This window comes from Annulohypoxylon maeteangense, assembly GCF_022496945.1.
Source record: "Annulohypoxylon maeteangense strain CBS 123835 unplaced genomic scaffold GGS22scaffold_13, whole genome shotgun sequence".
Lineage (NCBI taxonomy): Eukaryota > Fungi > Ascomycota > Sordariomycetes > Xylariales > Hypoxylaceae > Annulohypoxylon > Annulohypoxylon maeteangense.
This window is the reverse complement of record NW_025953260.1, coordinates 574,864-589,584: the sequence shown is the minus strand read 5'-3', so window position 1 is coordinate 589,584 and position 14,721 is coordinate 574,864. Positions and strand designations below refer to the sequence as shown.

The 14,721-nt window shown below is 47.4% G+C and overlaps 5 protein-coding genes across 5 annotated transcripts; 4 read left to right on the top strand and 1 right to left on the bottom strand.

Moving 5' to 3' along the window:
- Nucleotides 1-386: 386 nt before the first annotated feature.
- On the bottom strand, nucleotides 387-2,268 carry GGS22DRAFT_168078 (TB2/DP1, HVA22 family-domain-containing protein). The gene is made up of 6 exons (XM_047962086.1): nucleotides 1,897-2,268; nucleotides 1,600-1,808; nucleotides 1,285-1,500; nucleotides 1,204-1,229; nucleotides 1,048-1,143; nucleotides 387-994 (listed from the first exon to the last, which is right to left on the bottom strand). Exons 2-6 carry the CDS (start codon nucleotides 1,648-1,650, stop codon nucleotides 874-876), a joined length of 510 nt encoding a protein of 169 aa, XP_047817021.1. The 5' UTR covers nucleotides 1,651-1,808; nucleotides 1,897-2,268; the 3' UTR covers nucleotides 387-873.
- A 906-nt stretch (nucleotides 2,269-3,174) lies between these two features.
- GGS22DRAFT_168076 (uncharacterized protein) lies at nucleotides 3,175-6,807 on the top strand. Its single transcript, XM_047962085.1, has 3 exons — nucleotides 3,175-3,434; nucleotides 3,600-4,215; nucleotides 4,286-6,807. Exons 1-3 carry the CDS (start codon nucleotides 3,425-3,427, stop codon nucleotides 6,084-6,086), a joined length of 2,427 nt encoding a protein of 808 aa, XP_047817020.1. The 5' UTR covers nucleotides 3,175-3,424; the 3' UTR covers nucleotides 6,087-6,807.
- Nucleotides 6,808-6,923: 116 nt separating this feature from the next.
- Nucleotides 6,924-9,515, top strand: GGS22DRAFT_168075 (aspartate kinase). The gene is made up of 6 exons (XM_047962084.1): nucleotides 6,924-7,413; nucleotides 7,480-7,499; nucleotides 7,555-7,635; nucleotides 7,702-8,026; nucleotides 8,086-9,004; nucleotides 9,063-9,515. The coding sequence occupies exons 1-6, from the start codon at nucleotides 7,318-7,320 to the stop codon at nucleotides 9,158-9,160; spliced, it is 1,539 nt and encodes a 512-aa protein (XP_047817019.1). The 5' UTR covers nucleotides 6,924-7,317; the 3' UTR covers nucleotides 9,161-9,515.
- Nucleotides 9,516-9,908: 393 nt separating this feature from the next.
- On the top strand, nucleotides 9,909-11,117 carry GGS22DRAFT_195392 (domain of Kin17 curved DNA-binding protein-domain-containing protein; the record flags this gene model as incomplete). Its single annotated transcript, XM_047965659.1, has 2 exons — nucleotides 9,909-10,321; nucleotides 10,378-11,117. The coding sequence occupies exons 1-2, from the start codon at nucleotides 10,027-10,029 to the stop codon at nucleotides 11,115-11,117; spliced, it is 1,035 nt and encodes a 344-aa protein (XP_047817018.1). The 5' UTR covers nucleotides 9,909-10,026.
- Nucleotides 11,118-11,773: 656 nt separating this feature from the next.
- GGS22DRAFT_168069 (FAD dependent oxidoreductase) lies at nucleotides 11,774-14,048 on the top strand. The gene is made up of 3 exons (XM_047962083.1): nucleotides 11,774-12,464; nucleotides 12,522-13,396; nucleotides 13,510-14,048. The coding sequence occupies exons 1-3, from the start codon at nucleotides 12,224-12,226 to the stop codon at nucleotides 13,786-13,788; spliced, it is 1,395 nt and encodes a 464-aa protein (XP_047817017.1). The 5' UTR covers nucleotides 11,774-12,223; the 3' UTR covers nucleotides 13,789-14,048.
- Nucleotides 14,049-14,721: the final 673 nt, after the last annotated feature.

Genomic DNA, 14,721 nt, shown 5'->3' with positions numbered 1-14,721 from the left:
TGCGCCAGAGTTACACAGTTCTGTAGGTAAGCTTGCGACGCTTTCTTTATCACATTTCATTTTCGTGCATCTGATGACTATTGAGCCTGGTAACCCGATGGTGTTCAGCCAACAAGATGTATCGTCTATCATAATGGTGGCTTGCATCATGGTTGAACTTGTGGAAAACTGGCAGGACTGAATCTTGAGGCGATAAATATCTCGATGTTAGGAGGATATGGCAAGGATTTAGCTAACACAAGTTAATAGCACCTTCAGTAGACCATCAACTCATGTGCTATGTTCATAAGCAACTGAAAAAGGACATTGTGGTTCTTTAAGTTACGAATACCTATCTACCTGCCTACTAGATAGGCTTTTTGGAATGTGATAGAGTCTATTTATCAAGGTAATCTAATTGGTTAGTTGAGTAATGGGACACGATGAGCACGAGTAGGCACAGAGTAGGTATTTGAGACTTCGACATGCTTGAAATACATGCTTAATCATGGAAGTGCGACAAGAGTCCATTCACAAGTCAAAGCAATATGAAGAGCACCATCCTTATAATTCATAACCAACCTCTATACGCACAAACTCGATAAATTCTATAGTTGCCTAGGGAAACAATTTCTCCGATGGAAAGGAGTTAATACATTCCACCGCAATAGCAAACAAGTCCTTTTCCAACCACCTCGTTACTATCCGTGGATAATTCTGTCGTTCCTCATAAGGGCGTCGCGTATACCCCGACCATGAACTCTTGCTAACGAATGCCATAGTCCTCTCAGTTAAATAATATCTGTTTGCTAGAACATGTGCGAGTTGCTCCTTTGATTCTCCATGCTCGTAGCGGCGACCTCATCAGGTAGATCAGATAGACTACCTAGTAGTTTACTGGTCCTTGCCAAAAGAGTCGGCCTTGGCGCGCAGGCCAGCAGCAGTTGAACCAGATTCGTTGAAGTATCGTCCAAGCGCTGGCTGTAGGAAAGATCGGAAGATGAATTGAGAGCCGCTACACTATCGTCAGCTTGTGATAAAAAACAAAGAGAGAGATTGACCACGTACTTGAACACGGGCAGCGAGAGCCAGAGCAGGAAGATGAACTTGAAGGTGTAGTAAAAGGGGAACCAGTAGACAACGCTTAAGGCGCTCTCAAGAACGCTGCGACATATAATTAGTGACATGGTACCAAGGTGGAAAGCCCGGCGATAGCTTGCTTACGTGAAGAAGGCGAAGACGACCCAGTACTAATAATAGTTAGTTATGGAATGTATCTAGGTAAGGCTGGTGGTGTAAACATACCGTCAACCATTGAGTATCGTCTGACTTCCCAGGACTGAATAAAGCGGCTAGGGAGTAGTAGCCAGGGACCACAAAGCCGGCGAAGTTGGTCAAGAGTTGACCACCAAGGTTGAAGACGATAAAGAAGAAGTAGAGCGTAGCTACACCAATGACGGCATACACCTTGGGCACTGAGGTCTGCTTCTCGATGTTGTTGAGGGCAGGGTATTTAGAAAGCTATATGTTTCTCATTAGTCTTCAGCCTTCGGGAGCATGCGACATATCCGAAGTGGAAATCAACCGGAAGGCTGGGGGACTCTGTATGGTGCAGCATACCTCGCGATCGAGCTGGGCAACATAGTGCTGGACACGATCCTGGGCAGACATCTTGGCTGCTGACTATTGCTAGACTAGATGACGGATGGAGCTGGAAGAGCTGGAAAGGGGATGCGGATTGAATTTTTATTTTCTCGAGATGACGACAAAGACGGTTATGGTTGCGCAGAGGCGGGGGAACGAAGCTGCTGATGTCAAAGCGAAGTAAGCTGTGGTAGTATTTAGGGTTAGTAAAAAGCCACCTTGCTTAATATGTACACGTAGGAATGGAACTTGAACGACCACCTAAGCACATACTGGGTAGTGGATCGGAGTCGGCCGGACTTTACGAGACTGCGAGATTGGGAGAAGAGTCCCAAGTGCCTGGTATTGTTGCTTGGTATGCAGGATGGGAGAAGTTATTTGCGTATTTGAGTATTCGCGCAATGTTTGATATCAAGGACCAAAAATATAACCGGATTAACCAGATTAACCAGATAATAATCTAGGTAAGTATCAAACACGGTAACAAGGTGAAGCTTCTCGAAGCTGAGGAGTTAAGGATTTTTAAAGAGCAAGATTAGCGGATTAGCAATGAGAAATCGGAAATCGGATTGTGGGAAGGGGGAGTTAAATCCAAGCTACGTAGTGGGTAGTAGGAATGACGGAAGGCGGAAGGCGAGCCACGACTACCTAGGTATGAGTTCATCCATTATTCATTGGAGGAATCCTTCGGTGCCTATGTGTTACACCGACCAATTATATACATAATGTACATGTATATGTATATGTATATGCTGGTATACATATAAATATACTTCGAACTATTCCTCGACTACATACATTAGTGGTATCTACATATGTGGTGTCTCATACCAATAATAAATATTCCGAAGTACAATGCATGAAATTACCGCTGACCATTAAGACCGGTATGTTTTTGTTGAAGTTGAAAGCTAACGATTATGGAGCTACAAAGAAAAAGATAACGTTGAAGGCTATCCGTCCTGCCGTGGTATAAAATTTATACCTAGAGGAACATCAGCGAAGTTCACTTCCCTGCTTCCGTGGATGTGTAGATCATTTTTGTACGGACTGGGTACACCTGGTACACGTAGGTACAAATATATATGCAGGTAAAATGGAACATTCATATATTTCAGTATATCGACATTTAATGGAAGATGTGTTGGTATCAAGTACTTGAATATAGTATGCACAATAGTAATGAAATCATGTATATATCTACTTGAACAAAAACCGTAAGTTTCATGTTGGACCAAGGCAAGAAAATATAGTATGTCCCGCCGTATAGTACGGAATACCTAATCAAATGCGTCACATTTATTTTGCCCGCTCAGTAATTATCACGTGACTCTATGTTTTCATTCTGGTCCTCGGTAGCGCGACTCTAGCCACTCAGATCAGCCAGATTGGGGTTAGGTGGAGGGAATAACAAAGTAACCAGCCACACCCGCTACCCTCGACCAAACCTTAGTTAACAAAATTCCGCCCGGTCCATTTTTCCCGCTTCCAACCATCCAACCTGTAAGCAGATCCACGGTTGCCCCGACGAGAACTTTCTTGTTGTTTGGTCTCTCAATTTCAATCTCACAAAACCTCAACCGCCTTAACGCTTTCGTTCATCGGCACATGCAGAGTCAAGCGCCCACTTTCAATGCATGCGCTAATTGAGAGCATACTTCTTACTGTATCTATTTTCCGCATTCTCTATTTCGTCTGCCAGTCGCGCACGCTTTTCCTTCGCTGATTGGCACTCATTCGCTTGTTTATCTGTGGTCGCACACCACATCTTCGGGGGTAAACAAGGCTATTACCCTCAATAATGGAAACAGGTATACCATCCTATCCTTTCACAAATACTCTTAGATGTATCTGGTGTGATATAATCGTAAATCCTTGGACTAGTTCATCGTGATTTACTAATTTCAATGTTATTTTATTTTATTTTATTTTTATTTTTTGAGTTTGTTCCTTTTCCATCCTAATCGCCACTATAGATCAAGGTTTGGAGGTCACCGCAATGGCGCTCCATCAACGCCGTAGGACCCAATCTAGGGCATCGACCGCATCTATCCACAGTATTTCGACACAACCCAATCTCGACACTCAGTCTCATCTAGGCCATCACACTACATATTCCGAGCAATGGATTGCGACCAACCCTGGCCAGTCTGCCGAAAACTCCACCGTACAGCAGATGTCGGCCGGAGACATGATTCTTAGACCTGCATCTCAAATGCAGGCACAATCCTTTCAGGGAAATCCGACCTTACACTCGACCATGGGATCTACCATGACGTATCCCCAACAACAAAGTCTACAAAACGCTGTAGCTGCTGACACGTTTGGCGCGAACGCAAGCTTCACCGATGGAGATAGTCAAATGATGGATCGCGACGAGGGCGATGAAGCGGATGGTGCGGCTGTGCTCCATGCTGGCAATACTGGTACTCGAGCCGGCTCTAGCCGATCAAGTGCCAACAATGAACTTGAAATGCGCCAGCTCTTTCAAGCTAACAAACACCGCACCCTCGGAGATGTTGCCATGGAGCTGCATGGCAATGAGCGTGGCCCCAACTCAGAGCGTGCACGACAGATCTTTGCCATGTTATGGTAAGTTATGCTAGATTTGGTTATGGATAGTTGATGTCAACGGTATGATACTAACTTGCTGTGTCTATAGGATCAGTCAAGTCTGTACGAAGGGTAAAGGCTCTGTGCCCAGAGGCCGAGTCTATGCTCATTATGCCACTCGGTGTGGGACGGAGAGAATAACAATCTTGAATCCTGCTAGCTTCGGCAAGTTGGTTCGTGTTCTGTTCCCAGGACTGAAGACACGCAGACTTGGTGTTCGAGGAGAATCCAAGTACCACTATGTCAACTTCTCATTAGTTGATAGCCAACCTGAACTTGGATCACCGACAGTTCGACCCCAACTGAATTTCCCCGACCCCGCCCTGCTCGCGCAGTCTTTCAATTCTGCTCAGTCTCAGTCTCCAGCACCGAACTCTGCGCAATTAGCTCTTCCATCCCCTACAGCTGCCCACCATACCGATGGCCAGGGCCAGGCAAGCAGACTCACTTTAGCTGGACGCTCCACATCTCACAGCCTATATCATCAACCGGATGTGACTGGGCTTGATCAATTACACACTGCTAATTCTAAGACAAAGCTTCGCTTAGCATTCATATCACCCGCTGACGAACCTTCTGTTGGATCCATCACGCTACCTAAGATCGATAGCTTCCTGCCGCCAGGAACAGACCCGGACGCAGCTCAGTCTCTCACAGCATTGTACCGATCGCACTGCACCTCCCTAATTGAGTGTATGCGTTATTGTAGAGACAAGACCTTCTTTCACTTGTACACATCTTTTCAAGGAACTCTTACAATGCCCGTACAGAAGCTATTTTCCGACCCTAGCATCGCACCGTGGATCGAGGAGTGTGATTTCATGCTGTACCAGCGCATGATACAAATCATCTCTCTCCTCACGCTGCAAGTAATTCCCAAACAAGTCCTCGATGCTCTGAGAAGTATCTCTGAGCGGTTAGTCTCGCATATTCGCAATGCCTATCAAGGACAGCCAATCCACGTGCTTCAAGCCAAGGAGGCGCCTGCGACCATCTTTGCTGCTCTGATCGATCGAGCTCTGAGAGTTAACCTGACTGCGCATGCTGCTGCAAGCATGCTCGCGAATTCCGATAACCGCGACCTAATGTACACTGACTGGATAACAATGGTTAGACTCCGCAAGGTTGCAGAATGTGTGCCCACAAGAGCCATGGACGATCTCGTGAAGCTACTACTCGAAGAAATTCGAGATTTAATCGATCCGGTCAATGTTCAATGGGAGGTAGAGTGTCTCACTCTTTACGGTGATGTCGTAGCACAGAACAAGGGTCAGGGCCAACAAGGATCAGGACCTGCCAAGTCGACTGACAAGGGTGTATTGGATCGATGGGCCAACTTCCTTCATTCGCTCCCCAGCCGGTTCCCGTATGCTACTGCGGCTGACATTGTTTGGTGCGTTCAACGTGTTGGCACAGAGGTCATGCGTGATCTTACCATGGCTCAAGGTAGTAGCTTCGGAGCCTGGTGGGTCACCAAGTGCTGGCTTGATGAGATGATTGCCTTTCTTGCAGAGTATGGTGGCTTTATTACGTCGAAGAACTCAGCGTCGCCCGTATCTGACATCGCCAAACAACCCGCTTACCATAATAGTGCAAATCAACGAGGTTCAGGTATAAGCAACGGTGACAATTTCAACATGTCTCACTCTACACATCCTCAGCCGGATCATGCGCCGTTTCCTCAGCAGTTTGATGTCAATGGTCAAGACTCTCTGCACGAGTCCGCAAATCCTGACGATAGTGGAATTGGGATCAGGACTCCCGAAGAAGACTTCCCTATAGGAAAGTTCGAATTCCCGCATGCCGATAGCCATGGACAACCGTCCCCTGGTCCCGAGCAGGCCTTATAATCGACCACCCTCTCTCGATTCAGTGTACGAGACGGACCATAAAGCGACCATCCACTTTCCCAGTATTCACAAAATACCCATATACTAATAATAAGCGGCGTTTCGGACGGGAGATTTGATCGCTTGGCTCGGGGAACGGCCAAAGCAAATGAGGGGCTAATGATAACGTGATGCACGATTAATATGATCAATAGATCGGATAGGAGATCTCGGACGGCCTGTTTGAGCAGTATAATCTCGGCATGGATGGACAGGTGAATGCATATTGGACGAGGAAAAGGGTGTGAGGGCTGGAGTTTGATCGTTTTGAGGCCATTGTATTGGAGAAATTTGGTATGTGGAGTTGGGTGCTGATACAGCAAAGATTCCCCCAGGGCTCTCCTATCCTACCTTTGAGATAGGTGAGGATTGTGTTACTTTTCCCTCTACCTCATGGCCTGTTTTGCACAGTCAACCATAGTTTCGTGTACATGTAGTTCACTTAAGCTACTGTGTTTGGCTACTGAATAAACAACGATTTACTATAAGTTCCTGTTGATTTATTTTTTTGTAATTATCTTCATATTGATATTCTGGAAAGAAAAGGCGAGTTATGACTGGACCATCTCATATAGGGGCATCTTGACAGATATAAGAACGGATGATATTCACATGCTAGTTCGCTAGCTTGTTAGTTCATCGTGGTTAAAGGCTTAAAGCAACCTTGCGCATCCCTAAAGAGCCGCTACTAAATTTTTATCCACTTTTATATACGATGGAAAGTACTGTCTTTACACTGTCACGTGGAGTTTAAACAACTGCTATTTTACTTGTTGGTACCGTGCGAAATCTTTGTTCGAAAATTTCCATCACTGAATGCGCATAGGCTATGCATCCAGTATGGTGGATTTTTTTTTTCTCAATCGTTACCATACCAAGGTACGGAACCTCCGATTCGGGGCACTCGCTGACGAATGAACGCCAACCTATTCACTTGTCATTTCAACACTCCAAGAATAGAAAGAATTTACCGTGAAGCTTCATATACTTAGAATTATTACCTATTCGTTTATTTTTCACCTGGCGTCTTTCCATTGTTCTGCACCGTCCAATTTGTTTACTTCCAGACGATAGAATCTACTAGTTTACGTTAAAACTGCCCCACCGTTACCAGGATTTTTTTTATCGACTGTGACGTCGTACTAGAGGGGTCTCAACATTCAGGAGCAAGGCGTTTGCTCATTCGCGTCTCATGGCAATGGACGCCATACTCCAAGGAAACACCAGCAGTGAGGGCTGGATTGTGCAAAAGTTCGGAGGTACAAGCGTCGGGAAATTTCCAGATTCGGTTTGTCTCTCACCAACCCTTTATTCATCGATCTTGTATGACTGACCTCACCCGATTTGGGTACAGATCGCAGAAGACATTATTCGGTATGAAGATGCCATTGGGCTTCCCTTCAGCGTTGTACTAACTCCTGGTGATAAGGGCAAGCTTGAAGTCGAATAAGATCGCTGTCGTCTGCTCTGCGAGAAGCTCTGGCAAGAAAGTATCCGGCACCACAAGTCGGTGAGTCACTAAACCCCCTATATCGGTATCTACTCCCAATTGATCTAACGTGATAAATTCATGTAGCTTATTAGAGGTATACAAGCACTTGCGCGCCATATCAGCAGCTACCAGCAATGATATTACACAGACTGAGTTCGTCGACGCAGCCAAGCTTGTTGTCCAAGACATCTGCAATGAACATATCTTGGCAGTACAGGCTTTCCTAAAGAACCCTGACTTACAAAGAGCTCTCGCCTCAGACATCAAAGATGATTGTCAGGAATTGATAGACTACATCATCGCCGCCAAACGATTTAACCTAGAGGTCAACGCTAGATCCAAGGACCGGGTTGTCAGCTTCGGCGAGAAGCTGAGTTGTAGATTCATGGCCTATTTGTTAAAAGACAGGGTTTGTAATTCGCGGAGACGACTTTCACTTACCCAGCTAATAGCTAACGAAAATCTTAGAATGTCGATGCAGAATATGTGGATATGTCCGATGTTATGCATTATGACAGCTCCGACCGATTAACTCCGGCCTTCTACAAAGATGCAGCAGCCATCTTCCGAAAAAGGATACAAGCCTGTAATGATAGGGTACCTGTCGTCACAGGCTTCTTCGGCAATGTCCCAGGTAGCTTGATGGACGGAGACATAGGTCGAGGATACACCGACTTATGCGCGGCATTGGTTGCGGTAGGACTCAAAGCTCAAGAACTGCAGATATGGAAGGAGGTGGATGGTATTTTCACAGCAGATCCCACCAAAGTCCCCACAGCGAGGTTATTGGCTTCTATCACGCCATCTGAAGCAGCAGAACTTACCTTCTATGGCTCCGAAGTCATCCATCACCTGACCATGGATCAGGTCATCAAGGCCGATCCTCCAATACCTATTCGCATCAAGAATGTGAATAATCCTCGCGGCAATGGTACTATTGTGGTTCCAGACCCAGTACATTCCCCCACACAACAGATCAAGAGATCTCGACCGTCCGAAACCTCGTTACAAAAACACGTTAAGAGACCTACCGCCGTGACCATCAAGAACAACATCACCGTCATCAACGTCCACTCAAACAAGCGTTCCATTTCTCATGGATTCTTTGCCAAGGTGTTCTCGATCCTCAACAGCCATAGGATATCGGTCGACTTAATCTCCACGAGTGAGGTCCACGTATCCATGGCTATCCACTCTAGCAGTCCGTCCGTTCGCCACTTCGAAAAAGCCAAGACAGAACTGGAAGAATGCGGTGACGTGAGCATATTGCTGGATATGGCGATTCTCAGCTTGGTGGGTGCGGAAATGAAGAATATGATTGGTATTGCCGGCCGTATGTTCTCCACGCTGGGAGAACATAACGTTAACATTGAGATGATATCCCAGGGTATGTGATTTCGTGATTTAGTCCTAAAAAAGAGGCTCTTTGCTAACTGGTGTACTAGGTGCGAGCGAGATCAATATATCGTGTGTCATCGATGCGAGGGAAGCTACTCGGGCTATGAATATATTACACACGAATCTATTCACCTTCCTGGATTAGTGATGCGATATACCTGCATAGGATCAATTACACCTCTTGCGATGTGCTGGCGACAGTCTAGCAGATGGTTAGTGTATATATCTCGATACGGCCTTGATGTATTAGTGAGCCTATCAAATGGAACCAGAGCTGGATGGGGGGTGTTTGAAAACAAGAGGCTCGATAGATTTCGTTATATAGGCTTGTGAGCTGGGATACAATGCGTATACGATTTGGCCCTCTGCTAGGTATATGATTCCGAAGTCATGGCTTGAAACTATGATTTGCTCTTCTTTTGCGCGATTTTATGAGAATGAAATATATTGAAAGTGTCTTTGGTACGGAAGATAGTGAGTTACGAAGTCGTAATGTGAATGTCTCCAAATAGAGGCAATTCGACGACTCTTTTTACTAATGTTTAGTTGAGTAAATTTGAGTTGAGGAAGCCATCTATCATCGAGTCGATCTTCACTCAGCCATGAAAGGGGATTTATGATAACGCCCCTGCCCCCCGAATAATGATGCGATAAGGCTACCTAGTAGGTACCAGGTATTTACCTACCTGGGCAGGTGTGATGCTTGAATATGGGTGTTGATTCGTTGATTTTCTAAAGGAAGGAATCTCGCATGAGTCAGCTGCTCTCAGCTGGCAGCAACTGATGTAGCTAAGATTGGTTGCGACAAGGGTGGGCTTATCGATAAGCTATTTACATTGATGATTGACCAAGCCTACCGCCACATTATTTCCATCTCTCTTCACTGTCGCAAACTATCACCAACTTGTCGATTTGCCCCCAACTTAAGAACGTACCTAGTAGGATCGCTGCACTCTTTAATAACTTGAACTACAATTATTAAATCTCGAATATCCGAACGACAACGTCAAGATGCCGAAAGCAGAGGTCGGATCAACCAAGTTCGTGAGCAATAAGCTCAAGTCGAAGGGACTGCAGCGACTTCGCTGGTACTGCCAAATATGCGAGAAGCAATGTCGCGATGCCAATGCGTTCAAGATGCACACACAGAGCGAGTCTCATACGAGGAAAATGTTGCTCGTTGGCGAGGACCCGAAAAAGTACATCGAGCAATTCAGCACCGAGTTTAAGAAGGACTTTCTACAACTGCTGCGAACGTCCCATGGAGAGAAGGGGGTTCTCATCAACCACTTCTATCAGAACTACAGTGAGTAGGGATCAGAATAGATTGTGTAGGGTTAGGAGATGCTAACAGGATACTAGTTGCGAATAAGGAGCACATCCATATGAACGCGACCAAATGGCATTCGCTTACCGACTTCGCCAAACACCTAGGAAGAGAGGGTATCTGCAAAGTCGAAGAGACAGACAAGGGAATCCAAGTCGCCTGGATCGACGACTCCCCCGAGGCTCTGCGACGGAAAGAGGCGGTGCGAAGGAAGGAGATGCAGGATAAGGGCGACGAGGAACGCGAACAGATGATGATCAGGGAGCAGATCCGTCGCGCGAGGAAAGCGGCTGGTCAACCCATCGACGATGATAACGAGAACGACAACGACAAAGCGGAAGAAAGCGGAGGGCTGAAGAGGCAGGAAGGGGAGAAAATCAAGCTTTCCTTCGGCGCGAAACCTACTTCTCAACCCGCGCCCGCCGCTTCGCTGGATAAACCCACATCGACCCCCGAACCATCAAACTCCCCAACCGACGAAACCAAAGACTCGGATTCCACATCCCAACAGCCACCTCAAACTACCACAGCAGAGAAACCGGCCGCAGCGCCTATATCCCTGAAAATGACAGCGAAACCGCAAGCGAAGAACGTGTTCGCGGCCGCGAAGAAGAACGCGCTGGCGGGCGCGTCGAAAAAGGCGGTGTTTGAGCAGCCGAAGAAGATGAGTGAGGCGGAGAGGATTATGAGGGAGGAGATTGAACGGAAGAGGGGGAGGGGGTTTGGGAATGGGAATGGGGGGAGGGAGGGGGGGAGTAAGAGGCAGAGGACTTGAGATTGGATTTTGTGAGTGTGTGAGGAGAGGGAGGGAGTTGGTGATTGCATTTGAAATGGCGTTGCGGGATACCTTTGGGAGTCGTAAGTTTGCGACGGCATTGAGCACGGTGTTATGGCATAACTATAGGATGTACGTGTTTAAGGAAGGAGACTAGTATGGAAAGAATAGCTTCCATACTCTGCACATAGGCACGCCGAATAAATCGTTGATTCGCGATCTGACTAATGCAATTCATTCCCCGTCTATATCCCAGGCACGTCATGCTAGGCTGCGATTGTTTCTAGAAGGTAGATGCAAGCTTCTACGTGCGCCGCGTCATCGGATGCGGGTGATGTAATTGAGGCTCCATTCGAACCGCTGTCTGCTGCAACGTCACATATGCGAGTTTCGATTTTGGGATGGCGCGTGGTATAGGGCTGAACAGGCGGTCGGGAATATTGGCGTTTGGGTTGGGGTAGGCAGATTGGTGCTATACTATAAGTCACCGAGTACACGCTTGTCACAATAGGCAGTCATATTCGAAGGCTTGTGGTTGGTGAAAGGGGGGAGTATAGATCTGGAAATTGCATGTGTTACCCGGCTAGGCTGCAGATTTGTATATGAGATTCGCGTCGCTGTTTATCAGCACGGTTCGGAATGGGTTTAGGACTATACTATCGCTGACGAACACTATACACTTTTGTATTGTGAATACTGGCGATTGTGTCCTACCTAGGCAGTTCGCGTACGGGACCGCATACGCCGCCTTGTAGGGTAGCCCGTAGCGGAGCCGTCGGAAATGGGGATGGATATCTGGGCTATACTAACTACACGGTTCTACCGCGCACCCGCTGACGACGGTGGTTGGGATGTCAGGAAGTGACTCATTTTCTCCAATCGAGCGCCGTTCCTGGGGTCGGAGTACTGCCTATTCTATCACACGACATCGTATACATATAAACAAGGCTCCCGGGTTAGAATAACGGGATGGCATGTAGGTATGAATTGGATCAAAACAAACAGACAAGCAAGCGAGAGAGCAATTGCCTGAATTCCTGGTATATGAGACAAAGGTAAGACCTTAATTCCGACACTAATTAATCACTTCATACCTTCGACCAAAAATGGCTAGACCCTACCCCGTCCCGGACGCTACTATCCCGTACTGGCGGACGGAGCTACACGAACTCGACTCGCACCGTAGCACGGCGGAGCTCCCGCAGAAACAGGACATTGTTATCATCGGGGCCGGGTTCGCGGGCGCGGCTTTGGCCCGCTATTTACTCGAGGACTCGCCCTCGGGGAAACCGAGTATTACGATCTTGGAGGCGCGGGAGGCTTGCTCTGGGGCTACGGGTAGGAATGGTGAGTTAATCGTTAGGGGGTGACACTACACTCGTAGCTAAATATTAGGTATTACAGGCGGCCATCTCCGCCCGGACCTGTTCGTAAGCCTCGCGGCGCGGATGCAAGAGCAAGGTCTCAAGACCGCGAACTCCGTCGCCGTATTCGAGGTCGCGAACGAGAAAGCCGTGGCTGCTCTCGTGGCGGAGGAGAATATCGCGTGTGATCTACAGCAGGTGACTACGGCGGACACGTTTGTTGACCAGGCCGAAGCGGCGAAGATTAAGAAATTGTGGGATGTTATGGTGAGGTTGGATTGTCCTACCTTGAAGGGGGTTACGTGCTATGGGCCTGAGGACGCGGAGAGAGTTACTGGTGTTAAGGATGCGAAGATCGCGTTCACGTACCCTGCGCATACGCTCTGGCCGTATAAACTGGTCATGCATATTCTGGCTGGAGCTGTGAGACGGGGCGTTAATTTACAGACGCATACGCCTGTTTACGAGGTTTCTAACACGCCGGATGGGGAGGGATACTGGACGCTTTCGACGTCGAGGGGAGTTATTAAGGCGAGGAAGGTGGTGTTTGCGACGAATGCGTATACGAGCGGTTTGTTGCCCGAGTATGACGACGCTATCTATCCTGCGCGCGGGACGGTGTGTAGGGTTGTGCCGAAGACGCCGGTGGATGTTAAGCTCGGGTCTTGCGCCGTGGAGATTAGGAGCCCGGCTTCGGTTGATTGCTATTATGGCGCGAGACCCGATGGGAGCTTGGTTATTGGCGGCGCGAAGACTATGTTTGAGGACCGCAAGAATTTATGGCATAGGAATTATGACGACTCGACGCTGATCGAACCTGCGGTGCCGTATTTTCCTATCTGGCCCGGCAAGGCGCTGGCTGGGTGGGAAGGGAACACGGTGGAGTTGGATAGGGTGTGGACGGGGATTATGGGGGTGAGTGTTTTTTATCTCCTTTTTTATGCGGATGTTGCTTTGCTTCATATCCATGATCCAAGACTACTTAGGAACTTTAGGATTCGAAGACTTGAACTAATGGCATCGCGCAGTATTCTGCAGACGACACGCCGCACATCGGTCCCGTGTCCTCGAAGCCGGGGCTGTACATCTGCGCCGGATTTAACGGACACGGAATGCCTAACGTGCTCCTGTGCGCCAAGGGGTTGGCGATGATGATTAGAGACGGCTGTCCCTTTTCGCAGACGGGAGTCCCGGCTTGCTACGAGACGGGCGCGGAGAGGCTCAGAAAGATATCTAAGCGTAATGCGGCTCCTGTCATAAACCGTGCGAGGGCGGATATCTTCTTGAAGCATAGCTATGGGTCGTAGTGGGCTTGGATGACTTGCTGGCAGCTGGCCGCAAGGGGTAGATGGGGTTGTTGAGTTGTTAAAGGGGCTGTGGTGATATTTATATAAATTTATGAATTAGGTACGATGATTTATGAAGAGTCTAATGCATAGGGGTCCATTATGTCTTGGAGGTTGGGGTTGGAGGTTGGACGAAGCTTCTCAGGAGTATGTATGCACCTCATACGATCCAAAACCCAATCTGATGCTGCTCGGACAAGTTCAGGGTGATGTGAGATTAGAGGCAGAGAGGATGACAGTCTTTCAATTTGAAGGTACCGCGGTGCCGCGGGTCTGGTACGAAACAGAAATGCCCGGAGTTCGGAGCGAACCTAAAAGGTAACCTAAAAATAATCTGGCAGGGCTTCTAGCTACACTTGGCCATTACGATTGGCCGCCGAAGCTCGGTGAGATCCACTGCAGATGTTATCGTTTTGTCATTCGGATTGGTACAGAGCTGCAGAGTAGAATGCAGAATGGGAAGGAAGAAGCAAGGAGCGAGGAGTATTAATGGAGCACTGGGGCAGCAGGTACCTCGATACCTAGTATGTACCTAGTTAGTATTTTAATGTACCTATTCTATGACATAAACTAGCATAAACATAATTGTCATCTCATAAGCGATAATGACAGATATGCTCTTAGGTTAATATTTAAATCGAATAATAGCCTGTGTTACTGTGTATAATATCGAAATATCTCATTTAATTAGGAGAATATTCGGCATGCGATGAGTTGTCGGTTAATATGGAATATGGGAATCGAATGCAGGATATCTGTCTACTAAAAGACGAAAAGGCTCGAAGATAGGGACAAGCTGTCTTCAAATGTTCCAGATATTCCATCGTGGTTATGTCATTTATTTTGTTCGGCCGCTAAACCTAATACCCACTAGCGTGGCCTGTGCTCGATGCA